We start from the raw sequence: 20,732 nt of genomic DNA on the forward strand, positions 1-20,732 counted from the left end.
ATCGTGCTCTGCTGTACATTCACTGGTTTACACTTCACATATGTAGACATGTATTAACTTCTAACGACTCCTGCGAATCAGACGAGCGTCCGCACGCTCGAACTGAAACACATCACCTCGGAGCTCTATTCAGGCTGCGTGTCGCAAGGGCCACACTGAGATGATAATCCTCGGTTATTTAAGCTGACCGTGGCGTTGAGTGAGGAACTATGATTTTTATCTTTTGTGGGTAGTAATCTAACATCTTAGCCTCAGATGGCGATCAGCAAATTCTATTTGCCACTGTGCCTCTTCTAATATTACTGATGGTTCAAATGGCTCTGAGCACTATGGGACTTAACATCTGAGGTCATCAGTCCCTAGAACGTAGAACTACTTAAACCTAACTAACCTAAGGACATCACACACATCCATGCCCGAGGCAGGATTCGAACCTGCGACCGTAGCGGTCTCGCGGTTCCAGACTGAAGCGCCTAGAACCGCTCGACCACTCCCGCCGGCTGATATTACTAGTACAATCTTTAACCAGGTTCTTTTGAAGGCCATCCTGGGATCATACACAGTACACAGGCATATCCGTATTTAGATTGGATCTAGATCACTGAATAATTACTGTTTTATACAGATCGATGGTGACTGTCATGGAGGCAAAGTTAGTGTTGCAGTTGGAGTTGCAATATTCCACTACCGTTATTTCTAGGAACTATATTCAAGTGTGTCCGCCGCTCGTGGTCTCGCGGTAGCGTTCTCGCTTCCCGAGTACGAGGTCCCGGGTTCGATTCCCGGCGGGGTCAGGGATTTTTCCTGCCTCGAGATGACTGGGTGTCGTTGTGTCGTCTTCATCATCATCATTAATCCCCATTACGGTCGGAGGAAGGCAATGGCAAACCACCTCCACTAGGACCTTGCCTTGTAAGGCGGCGCGGGTCTCCCGCGTCGCTCCCCTACACTCTGTAAACAAGTATGGTACTCATCATCATCATCATATTCAAGTGTATATTTTGAAATAATTATGTGTCTTATTAATAACATCAGTGTCACTATCAATACTAACAAAATTTGTGTTGCTGACCACAGTGACATTGATGAATATTAAGACTAGTTTCATATACGTAAGGCAGAGTTAATATATGAAAACAGCAACAGCCAAGAGATTTGAAGGAACTGTCACACACATACATACTCTCTCTCCCTCTCTCTCCCTCACACACACACACACGCACACACACACACACACACACACACAACACACACACACACACACACACACACACACACACACACACAGAAATAGATAAATGCACTAGTAAATTAAATATGATGTGAGTATAATTCAGTCTCCAGTCTCCGTAATGTATAACAGTGCAAATTCCATTGAAACTAAAAAAAATGTGAAACAAAATACTTTTATTTTATACATAATATCGTCCTTTAATGAATAAAAATAATTATGTTCCAGTCACCTGGACAGCAGGGATTATTATTTTTTATTGGAGTATCATGTACGAACAAGGTGTCTAAAGTTTAAGTTCATAAACTATCACAGAAACTTCTTTCTGACCTCTCTCTTCACATGTTCAATCTATAGAACGACTGTAGACACCTACAAAAGTAGCTTCACGAAGTGTTCTGCTTCAGATTAACAGCCAAAAGTCTTTTGCAGTAGGTGGCTGCCTTGTTCAGCAGGTATACCACGATGGACGCCATTGCAACAACGAACCCAATCACGTCGAGCAGCAGCAGCTGCCACCAGCTCATGTCGAGGGCTGCACTGCGCATGTGCGGAGCACCCTTGTGACGTATTACGTACTCGATCCACCAGACGGCAGTGTCCAGGGACCTCTCCTGGTGCTCACGGAATACTGCTGAGAACCGCTTCATGTTTTCTCGATAGCTGTCGTAAAAGAGGACAGATAACCATAGGCTACAAACAGCAAAAGAATAGTGTAAAAACCAGCTAAACGTAGTTGATGAAAAAGTAGATGAATATGAATAAAAACAAAAGTCAGTGTCCACTACGAAAAACTTTATACAGTCGACTTGGAAAACACTGTTTTTAAATATAATAACAAAGAGGGGCAGTAAATTATCACCAAAGACAGTAACTTGTGCGAGGAAAGAAAGTTCACCAACAGAAATTTTCCATTGTAAGTCTAAAGCAAAGACATATCTCGTGCAAGTTAATAGAGAAAACAGCTGTTTTTTTTTAAATTGTCTTGCCTAGGCTAAACGAATGAGATAAAATTAAGGCTCACCTTTTGTTGACATAGACATCAATAGGAGAAAGCAATAGTCAAACTAGAGAGGGGAATGAAGTGGCTGTCTGTATGTTCCCTTGATAACATAAATGAAATTTAATATTTCTGTTCCTACCTGTCGTTTTCAAGAACTGTGTGAATGGCTTTCAGAATGGTGTCAGTAGTGACATCTCTGAACAGCAGCTGGTAGCCAATACCAGATTGTACCATCTTAGCCACATTCTGTTGCTGGTCCACAATAAATGGAATTCCTATCAGGGGTACTGCAAAATAACTTGCTTCATTCATGCTCTGAAGTCCTCCCTGGGTAATGAACAGACGAATGTTTGGATGTGCTGGAAAAGCGAAAAGGGAGGTAAGACAAATAGCTTTTACTGTGCTGCACCTACAAGAATTGGTGCACTGAACAGAAGCTTACCCAAGACGTCCTGCTGGGGCAGCCACTTGGCTATCATGACGTTCTCCGGCTGTCCAGGCAGGCTGTCCATCTCCCACTTCCAAAGTACTCGCTGTGGTAACTGCGCAAAAGCTTCCAAGAATGCAATTCGTTTGTGCTCGGGCATTGTACTACCCATCACATTAGTACCAAGGCTGAAGTAAATCACACCGTTTTTTGCACCATCAAGGAAATCCTGGATATCCTGCAAAATAATTAATCTCGTATTGTATACTCAGTCATTTAAAATAGGGGATGTGCCTTTCAAATCGCCTCACAAATAAGTAAACCGTTTTTGATTAGATACAGTAAATTCTTTCCATCATTGAATACAATAAATGCTCCATTTATCTTTTTTGGTAAAATAATAAAAACAAATTTTATAACAACAGCAAAATCAATCTAAAATAATTTTCATCGCAGTGTTTTATCCTATAAGTACCAAAGCCAGTAATCTCATCTACCTCTAAAATACTAGTCGCCACCAATGTGAGAGAGTATCTGCGTAGTTAGGATGTAGTGGATATGAGCCTGTGATAAGGCGCTGATACGAATTAAATAAGTGTTCACTGATACACATGCTTCATAATAACTGAGGAAATTTAAATCACTCTGTAGATGAATAAGTTACATGTAAAATTTTTATTTTCTTACAACTGTCGAACACATATTATTATATAGTGCCAATATTTTTGTTAAATCTAAGTACTTCTAAGTTATTGGAATTTCAGCCTCCACCCAAAAATTCTGCAATTTTTGCATCACAATACATTCGAAATGGTACTAGTAGATTTAACTTTAAACCCTTATGTAACACACACAAGTACACCTTTTTATAAAAAAAATTGAGAGTGACAGTTGTTGAGCAAACTTCACAAGGATGAAAATGTGGTAATTTAGACCTTCTCGTCGAATCTGGATGATGAGGTCTTCTTGGGTTATCAGCTGAGTCAAGGTGTCGTTCTGTGGCATCCTACTTGCCGTCTTCAGGTCTGATAACCTGAGAAGGCTTTATCATCAAGAGTGAAAATGTACTGTCAAGCTTCTCTCGCTAATTAAGACTGTCATAGAGCTGTCTACCAGTGATTTCAAAATGAGTACCATGTATTAGTACCACATACATTAATAAAAGTCAGCAAGAGCAATTAACTTGTAGGAACTCCAATTCAAAACTTTTCTATCTCACACAGCGCCACAGTTTAAGAGATTAGGTTCCAGTCTACCTTCAAAAAAGTAATCCATAATTCTAGTTCTCATAAATGTAGAGATCCCACAAACTTATAAAGCTCACGTTTATGTATCATAATTACGCTTTTCTCTGAAACTGCAATCTACATCAAAGAATTGGATGGTTGAGGTTTTGTCAAACTTAAAAATGTGTTAATATGTGAAGAACATTTCATGTGACTCGATAATCCTTTTTCTCTTCTGAGAAAAGACATCATTCCACAATGCTGTATTTTAAAAATCTACTTTATTGAACCCTCCTAGTTTTAGGTGTGATCCAGTTTCAAGTGCATCTAGTTTCACATCCAGACTAAAGTCGTTTTCCTCCATGGTTGTTCAATGTAACTAACCACCATTGTGGCAATCTTAAGTGTTTAAAAAAGAGACCTTACATATACAAGGGAAAGCATTACATTCAATACTGCACTAAAAAGTTGCTATGTGTACCTATTTATGTCTAAGAAACTAATTCTTTTTGCACATTCATATAGCTACCAAATATTATGGACTCCTGTAACTGATTAGTCAGCCAACAAGTGAATTAGCTATCATTTAACTCTGCAAAACTTCATTTGTATAGATGAAATTGTGACATTCAGCGTTACATGATTCACATATATCACAGAAATTTTAGTTATAGGTCGTTTCTTATGTATAGTTTTGATTAATTATTTAGTAAGTTGCACTCTCTGTGCACTCCGAAAACCTAACAAGCTATATTTTGGAAGGTCTTCAAAGAGATATAAAAATATTGCAATGATTTCCAAAGGGTTTCAGGAACCAAACTCAGTCCTTTTTGAAGAAATAATGCTGCAATTATTTTTATCCACATGGAGGATTTATTCAAGAGAGTATTACCTTTGTTGATATTCTTTAAAGAAGGAATATTTTCAAGTTATTAACATTCACTGTAATATGTCTCATTCAGATACTTCTCTTCAGCACCCAGTAAGCATTTTATGTTTAATTTACGTCGTTAAAACTGTGTGTTTATATTTTGAGATTTGGTAAATAATTTCAGTATTCATATCACATTGTGACTATTTGCTTTTAAAACTTTCTACAAGTACCACATGGTTTGAATCATATGAGTGGAATTATAAATTCAAAAATTGTTTATTTTTAAATCTTTACTTCTATGAGTTTTATTTTTGTAGCTTTGCTAGTCATAGTTGATACGTAAAGTATCCATATCTTAACGGTTGAAATATTTATTGGTTTTTTATGATAATTGGTTCTTCTTCTGTTGTAGTTACATATACTTGTGCTTTCTTCCTTTCTATAACTTTCAGTTTCCTGTATATATAACTGTATTTAAGATTGGCTTTTGGCTTTGGTCTTCTAGAGCACATGCGTTGGTACAGCTGTTACTCAATAAGTTTTCTTTTCATTTACTATTGTAAGCTATGTGCCTTTTAAATTTAATTGTTATGATATACTCTAAGTTTGCTTTCTACAATGACTAAGAACATTTAATTGACTGATCATCATAGCAAGAAATACGATTGTTATTGTCGACTGTAGTTATTGCATGTATAACAGATACATACTTCACTACCTGAACATTAGTCAAGACCGAATTTGTAGCTCCAGGAAAATATAAATATGTAATTGTATTTGCATGGCTAATACTAAAGATTCCATAGCACAGTATTTCATCAACTTTATGTAAGACATCAAATACAAACAAGTGATACACAAAACACTCTCTTGCAGGGAAAAAAAATCTTGCAGATAGTGAGACAGTAGCTGCTAGAATAACAAAGGCAGTGTGAGTTTTGGATATCTGGAAGCAATCTCCACAAAATTTCTAAATAACAACTTTTTATTCATTAACTGTATGCGTTTAGTGTTATCCTACAACTGAAAATTCTACTTTCAGCCAGTGTCTGGTGGTTTAGCCACATCATCAATAAATATTAAGGACATACATACCCTATGGAACAGCTATTACCATTACACAATGCTTTCATGAAACAATGAGAACTGATAATTAACAAGGACTGCTCAAATTCTGATAAATATTGTCAGCATTGTTGAAAGAAATAAGATGAGTGCGACGTTATATGTCTCTTTTCACTACTGTTATACACACCACCTGTACAAATGCTCAAAACACATCTCCTAAAAGTGGTAGAAAAATAAAGCATTCGTTACTAAATTTACGAGTATGTAATAGATAGAAATGATTTTCGGGGACTTGGCTTCATGATGTCTATAAACATCCCAGTATTGTACAAAATACTGGTCAAAACAAGTGGAGGAACCTACGACATATTTACAGCAATGCCAAAGTCTGCACTTCAGGCGCTTGAAGGCACCATAGTACAAACACTTTTCGTAGTATAAACGAATATAATCCTCTGCAAAGTTAAAAGAGAAGAGAAAATCATGGGACAGAACGCCTCATTGATTGTACTATTAGACGATACATGCATCCACACATTTGAAAAATAATTTAAATCGAAGATAGTCGTGAAGAGATGTCTCGTAAAGTGATTTAATCACAGTTAACTAAATCTTCTATCCTGATGCAACTGTTGACCCGAAATCAATGAACCAAGAGTAATGGGAACTCTTGTCGACTTTAGCAACAACGTTTTCAGTCTTGTTAGAAGAGCTACAACAGTAGAAAACGGTACTTCTTGCAACAAGAAAATCAACGTTTGATGGATTTTGTATTTTTAGCTTAAACTCAAAATATTCACGACCCTTCAATCGCGATATTATAATCAATATTCTTAGATTAGGCATTATTTTTTCATAGAGTGACCAAGGACAACGTATTTATTCGTTTCTCCAAGAAATACTTTGCCGTCTGAAATGTTATGTACACAACATTATTGTTGATTTCATACTGCTCGTAACAAGTTCGCGTGCAATATATTATGGACTTAAATCTACCAGAAAAAAACATTTTTCCTTTTCCTTATACCTACTTCCGATCTGTCAGAAATAACCTAATTAATTTTCTCGTCTACACTCTTCAAACATCTATGTAGTATGCATATGTTATTTCAACAATGGCGGATCTAAACAAACGATTTTGTTATTCTTCCCCTGTTATCTCATTCTGTTCTTTGAACCATCTTTCTTTACGGTAATTAAAATGGTTCAGTTTTGAAGTATAGGTCCTTATATCACAATCTGCCATTGTATCTCTGAAATCAGCGCACTGGTGACATGAAATTTGCTTCCTCCCTACTGAAACCGTTTCTCAGTGAGATCCCGCAAAACACATATAATGTGAACAAACAGTGGTTCAGTTGTAGTAGAACATGAACAATATTACATCAGAATCTCAAAACAAGCTAATCAAATGACCTCGTTTTTCTTCCCACTGTTTCCCTTAAAACGTGTACGGTATGACAAAGAATAGTTTGAACTATAATGAAGAGAATTTGCAGTTATTTGTGAGATATTGTGAGAACAGCAGCTACTAAAATCAATACAATTCTCAGGTAGCACTCTATTAAATCACCACTTGAGGTTAAATGTGCGTTGTTTTATTGGGGAAAAATTCGGGAATAGCATCCCGTTTCATAGGGTCTTCTTCACAGATATGATTACCAAAATTTGTAGGCAAGGTTTCAAGTAGAGCTTATAACCCTACCAGTACTATTGGAATTTAATATGCTTTTACCTAAATAACAGAAACGCTGTCTCTATGTTCCCACGTATAACCCTCATACTAAAATTTAGTTTAGTTTCTAAATAAAGTACACTGTGGGAGGATAGTCCTGTTTATAGGAAAAGCTAATCAATAGAGTTACCCTTTTTACAGGATTTGACCGTGTGTTGTGTCTAATGAATAAGTAAATCAGACTACACACTTCTTTTCCTAAGATCTTACCCACCGTTAGATAGAAACGCGGTATGAATAATATTACACTGAATCTAGGACAACTCAGTTCAAAGTTCATTTAGTGGTTTAAAACATGTACTGACGGCCGCCAGCCTATCCAGGCAATTAAACAATGAAGTATTGGAAATGCAGAAGTATGAATTGTGCCCACTTTCTTGCTACTGTCTAATTTGGCTCTTCACATAAATATTACTCCTCTCAAACAATGCTCGACTACACCCTTATACATTGCGCTTGCAAAAGAGAAAAAAGCCCTGTAGATAACTTCAAGGAAGCTAAAAAAATTGACCAGGGGACCTTTAGAAAAGCACTTTCCATAATCAACAAACTTAAATACTAAAATACTTAGATACTAAAGCGCACACTTTTTATACTCAATATCTAACTTGAAGAAATCCTCTTTCTTACTGGAATTTACTTTCAAAAGATATTACTCTTTGAAGTAATTTTGTATAGTTATTTAACAGATTCTAATAACTTGGCTTCACTTTGATTGAATTTTACGTAAGCAAACTTTTACTATAACATTTTGCAATAGTTGAGAAAGCTTTGTTATTATTTACACAAAAACAATTTAAATGTAACTCTTTATATTAATTTCGCACTTCAAAAGTCTGTAAAACAGGATACTCGGATTAATCAAACACCAGGAAGAAACTCTATATAGGTGTATGGTTAGGATGAAATAACAGGATGAACCAGTTCCTTTAAAGTTCAAGAATGATTATTAAAACACGGTTTAAATTAATGGTTCACGTTGTGCAAAAGTAAAAATACAAAAAAAATCTTATCTGGTGGCTGTAGGCTTGGGTGTGGCGAACAATTATGACGGCTACACTACCCATAGTATGGCCTGCAATTATCTTGCTGTATGGGATCAATTTCTCTTCTTGGCGTTGTTCGATTTTACATACAGTAGCTCAACAACTCGCAGCTATCCCGTAAGCCATTTGCAGTCTTCGTCCGAGGCATTTTTGTGCAAATTTGCAGGCAAAGTTTCTCCTGCTCCACAGAGGTGTTGCCTCAATCACTGCTGCTTACAGACTGTGTGGCTTACTTTCCGCGCTTGCTCTCGGTAGCGCGCCAATTTGCCCTTGGCACCTTTTCGACTTTCCAGAACCACTTCCATTTCAAATACAAGCATACTGGCTTTTACATAACGCCTATTTCTTACATTTTTCCTAGGCGTGACCAGTTCTTAAATTGTCAAATTTACCTCAACATTAACAATTTATACACACAAATATTTTTTAATGCGAAATGTCATCAGAAAATTATTTACTGTAATAAACAATTTACATAGTATTTTACATACATTACTCACATACAATGCGAAGAACTTCAAACTCCAGTGTAGCACACTTTACTTTACACCTACAGAAAATATAGTACCAATATGTGAAAATTTTAAAGCAAAAAAATTATAAAAATTTAAATTCACCATAAACAAGTAATGTTATAGGCTGTGTTGTTTGTCACGAGTTTCTTAAGCCAGGACGTGATCGCTAAAGAGACTCTGAACCAACTGTAGCATCTGTGATATCTGGAAATGACTCATCTGGTGGTACTGCGAAACCAGATTAAGGAAATATTCAAATAAAATAGTGATATCTTCCACGTCAGTACCATATGAAGGACATAAAGATATTAGGGAAAGATTTTTGGGAGATTCATAGTTGGTGGCTATTCAGAAATACAATTGGTGACTGAAAGGGAGTGATGAGGTGAGGAATTTTGCGAGTACACTATGAACTGCATGGTGAGTTTCCTTCCCAAGGCACCATTTGGGAGATCAGAGCGTACCTATACGCCACAGTTAGTAAGAATGATTTGTACTGGAAAGAATAGTCAATTGTATGAGTGTTGAGTAGCTCCTCAATTTAGACCGCAGTACCCACAGTGTCATACAACCAGTTGTTGTTGTTGTCTTCAGTCCTGAGACTGGTTTGATGCTGCTCTCCATGCTACTCTATCCTGTGTAAGCTACTTCATTTCCCAGTACTGATTGCAACCTACATCCTTCTGAATCTGCTTAGTGTATTCATCTCATGGTCTCCCTCTACGATTTTTACCCTCCACGCTGCCCTCCAATGCTAAATTTGTGATCCCTTGATGCCTCAGAACACGTCCTACCAACCAATCCCTTCTTCTAGTCAAGTTGTGCCACAAACTCCTCTTCACCCCAATTATATTCAATACCTCCTCATTAGTTACGTGATCTACCCATCTAATCTTCAACATTCTTCTGTAGCACCACATTTCGAAAGCTTCTATTCTCTTCTTGTCCAAACTATTTATCGTCCATGTTTCACTTCCATACATGGCTACACTCCATACAAATACTTTCAGAAACGACTTCCTGACACTTAAATCTATACTCGATGTTAACAAATTTCTATTCTTCAAAAACACTTTCCTTGCTATTGCCAGTCTACATTTTATATCCTCTCTACTTCGACCATCATCAGTTATTTTGCTCCCCAAATAGCAAAACTCCTTTACTACTTTACGTGTCTCATTTCCTAATCTAATTCCCTCAGCATCACCCAACATAATTCGACTACATTCCATTATCCTCGTTTTGCTTTTGTTGATGCTCATCTTATATCCCCCTTTCAAGACACTGTCCATTCCGTTTAACTGCTCTTCCAAGTCCCGTGCTGTCTCTGACAAAATTACAACGTCATCGGCGAACCTCAACGTCTTTATTTCTTCGCCATGGATTTTAATACCTACACCGAATTTTTCTATCGTTTCCTTTACTGTTTGCTCAATATACAGATTGAATAACATCGGGGACAGGTTACAACCCTGTCTCACTCCCTTCCCAACCGCTGCTTCCCTTTCATGTCCCTCGACTCTTATAACTGCCATCTGGTTTCTGTACAAATTGTAAATAGACTTTCGCTCCCTGTATTTTACCCCTGCCACCTTTAGAATTTGAAAGAGAGTATTCCAGTCAACATTGTCAAATGCTTTCTCTAAGTCCACAAATGCTAGAAATGTAGGTTTGTCTTTGCTTAATCTATTTTCTAAGATAAGTCGTAGGGTCATTATTGCCTCACGTGCTCCAACATTTCTGCGAAATCGAAACTGATCTTCGCCGAGGTCGGCTTCTCCCAGTTTTTCCATTCGTCTGTAAAGAATTCGCGTTAGTATTTTGCAGCTGTGACTTATTAAACTGATAGTTCGGTAATTTTCACATCTGCCAACACCTGATTTCTTTGGGATTGGAATTATTCTATTCTTCTTGAAGTCTGAGGGTACTTCGCCTGTCACATACATCTTGCTCACCAGATGGTAGAGTTTTGTCAGGACTGGCTCTCCCAAGGCCGTCAGTAGTTCCAACAGAATGTTGTCTACTCCCGGGGCCTTGTTTCGACTCAGGTCTTTCAGTGCTCTGTCAAATTCTTCACGCAGTATCGTATCTCCCATTCCATCTTCATCTACATCCTCTTCCATTTCCGTCATTTTGTCTTCAAGTACATCACCCTTGTATAGACCCTCTATATACTCCTTCCACCTTTCCGCTTTGCCTTCTTTGCATACAACTGGGTTTCCATCAATGGTCTTGACATTCATGCAAGTGGTTCTCCTTTCTCCAAAGATCTCTTTAATTTTCCTGTAGGCTGTGTCTATCTTACCCCTAGTGAAATAAGTCTCACACATCCTTACATTTGTCCTCCAGCCATCCCTGCTTAGCCATTTTGCACTTCCTGTCAATCTCATTTTTGAGACGTTTGCATTCCCTTTGACCTGCTTCATTTACTGCATTTTTATATTTTCTCCTTTCATCAATTAAATTCAATATTTCTTCTGTTATCCAAGGAATTCTACTAGCCCCCATCTTTTTACCTACTTGATCCACTGCTGCCTTCACTACTTCATCCCTCAGAGCTACCCATCCTTCTTCTACTGTATTTCTTTCCCTCATTCCTGTCAATTGTTCCCTTATGATCTCCCTCAAACTCTGTACAACCTCTGGCTTAGTCAGTTTATCTAGGTCCCATCTCCTTAAATTTCCACCTTTTTGCAGTTTCTTCAGTTTTAATCTACAGTTCATAACCAATAGATTGTGGTCAGAGTCCACATCTGCCCCTGGAAATGTCTTACAATTTAAAACCTGGTTCCTAAATCTCTGTCTTACCATTATATAATCTATCTGATACCTTCTAGTATCTCCGGGATTCTTCCATGTGTACAACCTTCTTTTATGATTCTTGAACTGTTAGCTATGATTAAGTTATGCTCTATGTAAAATTCTACTAGATGGCTTCCTCTTTCATTTCTCGCCCCCAATCCATATTCACCCACTATATTTCCTTCTCTCCCTTTTCCTACTCTCGAATTCGAGTCACCCATGACTATTAAATTTTCGTCTCCCTTCACTACCGGAATAATTTCTTTTATCTCATCATGCATTTCATCAATTTCTTCATCATCTGCAGAGCTAGTTGGCTTATAAACTTGTACTACTGTAGTAGGCGTGGGCTTAGTGTCTATCTTGACCACAACAATGCGTTCACTATCCTGTTGGTAGTAGCTTACTCGCACTCCTATTTTTTTATTCATTATTAAACCTACTCCTGCATTACCCCTATTTGATTTTGTATTTATAACCCTGTATTCACCTGACCAGAAGTCTTGTTCCTCCTGTCAACGAACTTCACTAATTCCCACTATATCTAACTTTAACTTTTCCATTTCCCTTTTTAAATTTTCTAACCTACCTGCCCGATTAAGGGATCTGTCATTCCACGCTACGATCCGTAGAATGCCAGTTTTCTTTCTCTTGATAACAACGTCCTCTTGAGTAGTCCCCGCCCGGAGATCCGAATGGGGGTCTATTTTACCTCCGGAATATTTTACCCAAGAGGACACCATCATCAATTAACCATACAGTAAAGCTGGATGCCCTCATGAAAAATTACGGCCTGCTTTCAGCCGTTCGCAGTACCAGCATAGCAAGGCCGTTTTGGTTAGTGTTGCAGGGCCGGATCAGTCAATCATCCAGACTGTTGCCCCTGCAACTACTGAAAAGGCTGCTGCCCCTCTTCAGGAACCACACGTTTGTCTGGCCTCTCAACAGATACCCCTCCGTTGTGGTTGCACCTACGGTACGGCCATCTGTATCGCTGAGGCACGCAAGCCTCCCCACCAACGGCAAGATCCATGGTTCATGGGGTAGGCATACAACCAGTTATTTATTGGTTTTCTTCAGCTCTTCTGTTCATTGTGTTGGAAAGAAAAACATTGACACGTCACTGTGTTTGTTTTGACCAACTAAAGCAGTAGTAAAGGAGTAGCAGAAGTACTGAACTGGGTTTCCAAATGTTCCTTTACAAAGGAAATACTACAAATTTTGACACAGCACAATTAGCGCATCATTAGAAAAATAAGTGCTGTAGATATTAATGGCGATGACGCTGAGAAACAAAAGAGATCATTTAACTGAACAGGTCCCCCAAAGTCCAATGGATTCCCTGCCAGAGTCTATACAGGATCTGCAGTTGACTTCGACCCCTTTTTGACCATAATATACCGTAGATCTCTCTGAATCTGTGCCCATTATTTGCTCACACCTGCCTACAAGAAGAATAGCAGAAATGATTCACAAAATTGCCATGTAATGTCATTGACATCCAGCACTTGTAGGATCTTAGAACAACTTATGAGCCCAAATGTAATGAGATATCTCGAACAGAATCACCTCTTCCAACTCCAACCAGCATGAATTTGGAACGACCCAGTCATACGAAACCAAACTAACGTTCTTCACACAGGACGTCCCGAAACACGTGGGTCAAGGCAAAAACGTAGACACAATTTGTCTAGTCTTCCGTCAAAGCATTTGATTCAGTGAAATACGGACGATTATTAACTAAGTCCAATTATACGAGGTTTTTGATTGGGTTAATGATTTCTTTGCTATCGACAGATGCAGATCTAATTCAACATATACCTCAGGGACATGTATTGCTATGCTTGCTGTTAATGCTGTACGTTAATGACATGATCGACAATATTGATAGCATTCCCAGACTTCTTGCAGATGATGCTGTTACGTATAGTGACCCACTATCTGAGAATAAGTTGCACAGTTATTGAGTAACAGATTAATAATATTTCAAAGTAGTGCAAAGATTGGAAACGAAACTTGCTTCAGATATTCAGAAGCGTAAAACTGTGTACATCACAAAATGCTAGCACGTTATAGTCCATGAGTACTATGGCAATGAAGCACAGTTCGAATCAGAAAAATCTGTATGTAACAATTTGTGGGGATATGAAATGGAAAGATATCGTAGGCCTAGTCGTAGACAAGCAGGTGTCTAACTTCGGTTCATTAGTACCATACTGTGTAAATGCATTCACTCTACAGAGGAGATCGCTTAAAAAATACAAGGCGCGCTGAAAAATTCGTTGAATGGTCCCACAGGCTAACATCAGCGTCAGTTAGAGAAATGTCAACAGGCGCTTCCTATGGCGAAAACTGCCGAAGTGAAGCAATGGTGCACCCTGCCACCAAATTAACGGAGTCAATATGAAAACTTGTGTCACTGCAAAATGGAGCAACCCGTTGGCACGAAATTTTGCTTCAACTTAGTGAACACTGTGACGTAGACTCATGGGATGTCAGTGCAAGTGTACGAAGTTGAAGCAGTAACTAGGAAGTGTGTATTGCGTGATTTAAACTCTTTAGAGTCGGAAAGAGAGGCTTCATGGATGAGCCACTTTTGGGTCGACTGACAACAAGAACAGTGCCAGACAACGTCGAAAGAGTGAAACGGATGCTTGCGGAGGGTCGGCGACTGAGAATGACAACAGAAGAGTCGAAGATAAGCAGAGACGGTGTAAGAGGTATTGTTCAGAAATATTAAAAAAGGCGGAAGATCGGTGCCCGATTTGTACCGCACACGCTGACAGACGAGAAGGAGCAAACACGGATGGAAACGTCTGGACATGTCATCGACATGTCTGGCCAGCATCATCACGTTTTGAAAACCATCATTACAGGATATGAGACCTGGTGCTACCAACACGATCCAGAGACCCACGGACCGTCAGTGGTATGACGTTCATCATCTTTCGCGAACCAAAAAAAAGTCGGCTGGCAAAATCCAAGCTTCCGTCGATGATGATCGCCTTTTCCTACAGGAAGGGCTTCATCTCTCAAGAATTACTACCCGAGGACCAAATTGTCAACATGGAAGTTTATGACTGAGTTTTGAAACGGCTGCTGCAACGCATCCGGCGGATTCGGCCACAACTGTACCTGAGTGGACGGTGGAATTTCGTCGGCGATAACGCCCGTCCGCACATCGCTATCTATGTGCTCAACTTTGTCACTCTGCGCAAGGTGATTGTTTTGCAACAGCCTCCTTGTCTTTCAGATTTGGCGCCGAGAGACTTCTTTTTGTTTCACTTTAATTTGGCGCTGGTAGGCACAGACTTCGAAGACGTTGCAGACATCCAACAACGCGTGGCCGCAGCGATTTGAGCGATTCCACAACAAGCGTTTGCCAACGCCTTAAAAAAACGATATCAGAGGTGTTGTAGCTAATGGTGATTACCTGAAAGAACAAAACGCCGAACAAGCCTCAAAAGGCCCAACAGTATCGACCGACTGCAGCGTCATTTTCAGCCAACAGGTGTCACTGGGTGCGGTTATGGAGGACATGTGGTCAGCTCTCCACTCTCCCGTTCGTTGCCAGTTTTTGTGACCGAAGCCGCTTGTGACGGTACGTCACATAAGTATTGACATTTTTAGCGGTTGTAAATCGTAGTTTACGTATTTTATGAATATAATTAGTGTAAAACATATAGTTAATGTTCTTGAAACAACTGATATGCACCGATAGCACCTTTATTTAATGTCTATGAAAATAAAAAAGGATCGAAAGAGACGCGATTGTACGGCCGAGGAGGAAGGACGTATTTTGTGGTACACACACTGTTTTGTTTCGCTATACGGAAGGCAGCCATTGAGCGGCTACACATATTTTATGTAAGTTATTCATATTCATTGGCAAAACAAACTTGTTATTATTATTACAAAATGAATTTTTTTGTAATAGTTGTAACCTCAAATGCTCGCAGTGGCTATTTTTAATAAGCATTTTTTCAGTAATTTGCGCTGCGAGAAGCTCATCTTCCTATGCAGCCTCTGGGCGGCCATTACGCGCCGAACTATTAATTTATTTATCAAAGTGTTAACAGTAAATGTAAATGCGAGAGATTTCGTTGTACGAACCTTTTAAAATTGCAACAGATAATTAATTTACGTTAAAGTTCATGCTTTTAAATTATACAGATTGACGTCACAAGTGGCGATCAACAACGTGGGGGCCCAAACTTTATGTACCAATATTAAACACAGAAATGACTGAGATATGTTTGTCTGTCTAGAAAACTATATTCAAAAGAAAATTTTTTATGTATATAATTATATGTATGTGAAATTAATACCATATATGTAATCTATTTCCATGTACCAAAAATACAAAGCTTGTACGAGATCCAACCAGTGAAGATAAATGGACATGAAGCTGATTACATGCGTACCATTGTCTCGACTGAGATAAATACAACACCAAGCAACAATAACTAATAAAGGTAAGGGTGTATATGCATGCGCTTCTGGGCTGGAAACTAAAGGAAGAAAGGATCCGGGGGCCATGCACTGTGTTTATCTTCTTGAGTTAAAATTTGTCAAAAGTGTTTACGCAATTTGTTTTAACGTCAGTGGATAGTGAAACAGATTCATTTACTACTACTGAACAAAAATCAGTGTTAGAATTCTGAGACAGTGATTAGTGTTCTCGATTTGAGGTCACACAATCAGCTGTCTGAATCAAATAAATGCTAGTGAATTTGATTGCCAAAGTAATATTTTTGCAGAAGTAAAATTTTTCACAGTGCAACGGAAATATAACGAGTACGAAAGTGTAACTTAGTTTCAGTAGTAATAGTAGCAGGTAGCTTCTTTGCTTTACTTGATTTCAGTGTTTTGTATGTGCTTTGTGTAGTTAGTATATTTTGTGTCTGTGTCATTTTGGGGGGAAAATAGATTCTGTGTGTACTCGTGTCTTACCAGTCAGGATTAATACTAGTCTAAATGGTGAAGACACGCAAGGACAAACGGTTAGAGGGGAAAGATCTGTCAGGCTATGACACAGACGAAAATATATAAGAGTGTCCAGTGAGGAACACACCCACAATGACGGGTTCTCAACTTCCAAAACCGGAAGCTGAGCAACCTGAAACGGACAAAATATTAGGATCTGATCAGGATCAAGCTCAACTGAGCAAAGAAATACACTCGACTACTGGCACAGGGAAGGAGGATGCTACTGCATCGATAGCAAATGTTGTACAAGTACATGCACCAACGACCAATTTTCTAACGGTGCTGATGGCACAATTAGACATGAGAGACAAGCAACGGGAGCAGGCATTAATTAACCAAGTTAAGGACATCTTAGTGGAAGAACGTCTCGAACGTCAGTAAAAAGAGAGACAGGAACGCCTTGAACGGTTGAAGAACGTGACAGCGTTGGAGACATAGTTGTCGCAACAACACACAGTACGGAAATGTGCCGATAAATGTATGCCGAGTGAAAAAAGCTGACTGCGAGAAAGTGCAACCGTAACGCCAGTCAATTGTTCAGGCGTTATCGTCGCGAACGGAGAGGTAGCGCTACCAACTAGCGCAAGTAAAGCACGAAGAATCACTATTAAAACACAGGCAGTTCCAGACGTTTAATGATGAGGAAAAGAATGTACATCCGGTAATATTTATAAAAAGTTACCGGAATGTACTCCCAGCATCATGGACTGAGCACCAAAAGGTTCAGTTTGTGATCTCTTTCATCACAGGTGACGCGAGATCAGGGGAATACAAACAACGGACAAGCGAACGGTAAAGGAAAAAACCAATCCAATAATAGCCACCGTAAGAACGGGTATTCAAAGAGTGACGCATATTCGCAATGGGAAAACTTCTCTAAGAAAGGAAACACTATGAATAGCGTGCCCACTGTGGATGGTCACTGGCACAGCACTGGATACAATACGTACCAGCATGGCCACTCAAACCCGTCTTCGCCAAAAAGAGGTGGAGAAAACTACAATCGAAAGAGACGAGGCGAAGGGGGAGGAAATTCCAACTTCGGCAATAAAAATATGAGAACTAACAATGAGCAATGGCAACGGGCAGGGCCAGCAAACTGGCAGGCACATCAAAACATGCCGTCAGGTCATGTGCCTGTTAATCACATCAATGTCATCCCGATGCCACCGCCTCCACCTCAGCCTCCGAACAATCAGTCACACGTGCACGCACCGCAGTGCACCTCACCAATTGTGACTGATAATGTTCGAATAACCGATGTGTCTGATCACGTGCCGGCAGGGTGCGACAGGCCGTCAAACTCTGGCCGACCTCTGTAGGCCCTTCCCAGACGGTCGGCAAGATGAAAGAGGGGGGCAGACAGAATGTGGGGGTGAATATGCTCCGCTACAATGACGGATGCGACATGAAAGATGAACTGACAGTTGATTCGCGACCTGCGGACCAACAAGAAATGGAACATGTGCAGGCTGCCTTTGTGGCAAAGATAAATGGGGTCGAAGTAATAATAATATTGGATACAGGGGCGAGTGCTTCTTGTATTGATGAGTAGTTATTCAAGTGCGTGGATCGTGTGAAAAAGTTACCGAGCCTGCCAGTAGAAAACTGTAGGATAGTAGGTGCCCTACGGGGCAGGGTGCAGCTAATAAAGAATCAGGTGCAGGCAGAGATTGCCCTGGAAAACGAAGCCATACTGTGCGCAATCCTGGTGGTCAAAAATCTCACAGTGCCTTGCGTACTGGGCCTTGACGCTCTTAGGGAATTGAAGGCAAAAATTGACCTCGCCCGAGCCAGATGCACCTTAACTTATCTAAACCGAAAAATTGATCTGGCATTAATGAGGACTCCGGGCGCGTATGTGAACTACTGCCGGAATGTCCGGGTAACTTTACAGGATCCTGACGCATTGAATCACAACAACTGTGTTGTAAATCAAGGCAGCAGCGAACCGGAACCCGGTTGGGAACGGCAAAATGCTATTATTAAGCAACGTATTGAATCAAAAGTAGCCGAATCTTCGTACCTGAGCCTGTCACAGCAATCTGATTTGAGTCAAGTGCTGAACCAATTTGTACAGGTGTTTTCAGAAAAACCGGGGATAATGAAAGAGCATGAGTTCGACATGCAAGTAAAACCTCATCAAACTTTCTGCCGTGCCTCCTATTCAATACCGTGGTCGAAAAGACAAACCGTGGGGAGAGAAATTCAGAGAATGCTGCGGTGGCAAATAATAGAACCGTCAACATCACCATATAGTAGCCCTCTGCTAGCGGTTACAAAAACAGACGGCAGCGTTCGGCTGGTGCTGGACGCACGGGATATTAATAATTTAATAATACCTGTTCGGACCCGGCCGGAAAATATAGAGGAACAAATTCAGAAATTTCAAGGTGTTAAGTACTTAACAAGCCTGGATTTAAAAAGTTCGTACTGGCAGGTGCCGTTAACGCCAAATTCAAGAAAATATACCGCGTTTATATTCGCCGGTAGAAACTATCAATTTCGAGTTTACCGTTTGTGCTGAATATAAGTGCGTGCGTGTTCATTGCAGCTCTGGACACCATGTTAGGACCTGACCTTCTTGAAAGGGTAACGGTGTATGTCGATGATATTCTCATCGCCACAGAAACCTGATCTGAGCACATCGAGATTTTGTACCGTGTGCTGGCAAGATTTGCAGCCGTCGGGGTTACTGCCAACCTCGAAAAGTCAAAATTTGGCAGGCAAGAAATAAAGTTCTTAGGACATATTATTTCTCCGGTGGGGATTCTACCTAACCCAAAGAAGCTGAAAGCGATAGAGGAGATGCCGTACCCCAAGACGAAAAAGCAATTGAAAGCGTTCCTTGGAATGGCCTCCTTTTTTAGGCGGTTTTTACCGGCGCAGTTGCTAAACAGTGAGGACTTACTAGGTCTGCTTAGAAAGAATCGGCCATGGAATTTTACGGAAGAATGCAAGAGAGCCTACGACCAAATTAAAGCGGCATTAGTGAATGCAGGAATCCTACACCATCCTGACATGTCACGAGATTTCTATCTAGCAACAGACACATCTTTTTGCGGGCTGGGATGTTGTTTATTCCAAGTAGACAACAATGGCCAGCAAACAGAAGTAAAGATAATAGGATTTGCCAGCCGAGTGTTAAATTCATGTGAACGGTCCTATTCTGCAACTGAATTAGAGGCGCTTGCAGTAATCTGGGCCTTGAAGAAATTTCACTACTATGTATATGGCAAAAGAGTCATAATCTTTTGCGACCACCAGGCGCTCAGCTATGTGCTTACGTGCCGTTTGTTGCACAAGCGACTCACGGGGTGGATTTTAGCTCTACAGGATTAAGATTTTCAAATCAGGCATGTGAAAGGGTCGGACAATGTTGTGGCAGACGCGTTGTCTATATTACCCCAAGCATTAGCAGAATTTGCAGGGCTTGTAGAACCATCTACAGAATTCAAAATCTTGGTACTGGGAGATTCCATCCGGCGGAATAAATATGTGCATATGTGTCGAGAGATCGCACACATGCAGCGTGACGATCCGTTGTGGTGTAAAATAATGGATTCTCTAAGCAATGATCCGTATGGGGAACTTGCCAAATTATATATGACACAAAATTATATTTTGTACCACCGAAGGGCTGAAACATCTGAAAACTGGTGTGTGTGTATACCAACACAGTCAGTAGAGAATTTAATATGGTACACACACGATTCTTGGGGACACTTTGGCGGAAAGAAATGCACAGACTTATTGTCTAGGTACTGCTACTTCCCAAACTTGCATCGTAAGGTGAAGGCTCTTGTGAGAACTTGC

General features: G+C 39.8%; 1 protein-coding gene across 1 annotated transcript in view; it reads right to left on the reverse strand.

The window, feature by feature from the left end:
- Positions 1–1,617: 1,617 nt before the first annotated feature.
- LOC124789020 (UDP-glucosyltransferase 2-like) overlaps positions 1,618–20,732 on the reverse strand; it is a 51,651-nt gene continuing 32,536 nt past the window's right edge. Inside the window, exons 4-6 of the mRNA XM_047256307.1 lie at positions 2,677–2,899; positions 2,374–2,593; positions 1,618–1,894 (exon numbers count right to left, since the gene is read on the reverse strand). Of these exons, the coding sequence (XP_047112263.1) occupies positions 1,618–1,894; positions 2,374–2,593; positions 2,677–2,899 (720 nt within the window). The remainder of the gene's footprint in view (positions 1,895–2,373; positions 2,594–2,676; positions 2,900–20,732) is intronic.

Source organism: Schistocerca piceifrons, chromosome 3 (genome assembly GCF_021461385.2).
Source record: "Schistocerca piceifrons isolate TAMUIC-IGC-003096 chromosome 3, iqSchPice1.1, whole genome shotgun sequence".
Taxonomy (NCBI): Eukaryota; Metazoa; Arthropoda; class Insecta; order Orthoptera; family Acrididae; genus Schistocerca; species Schistocerca piceifrons.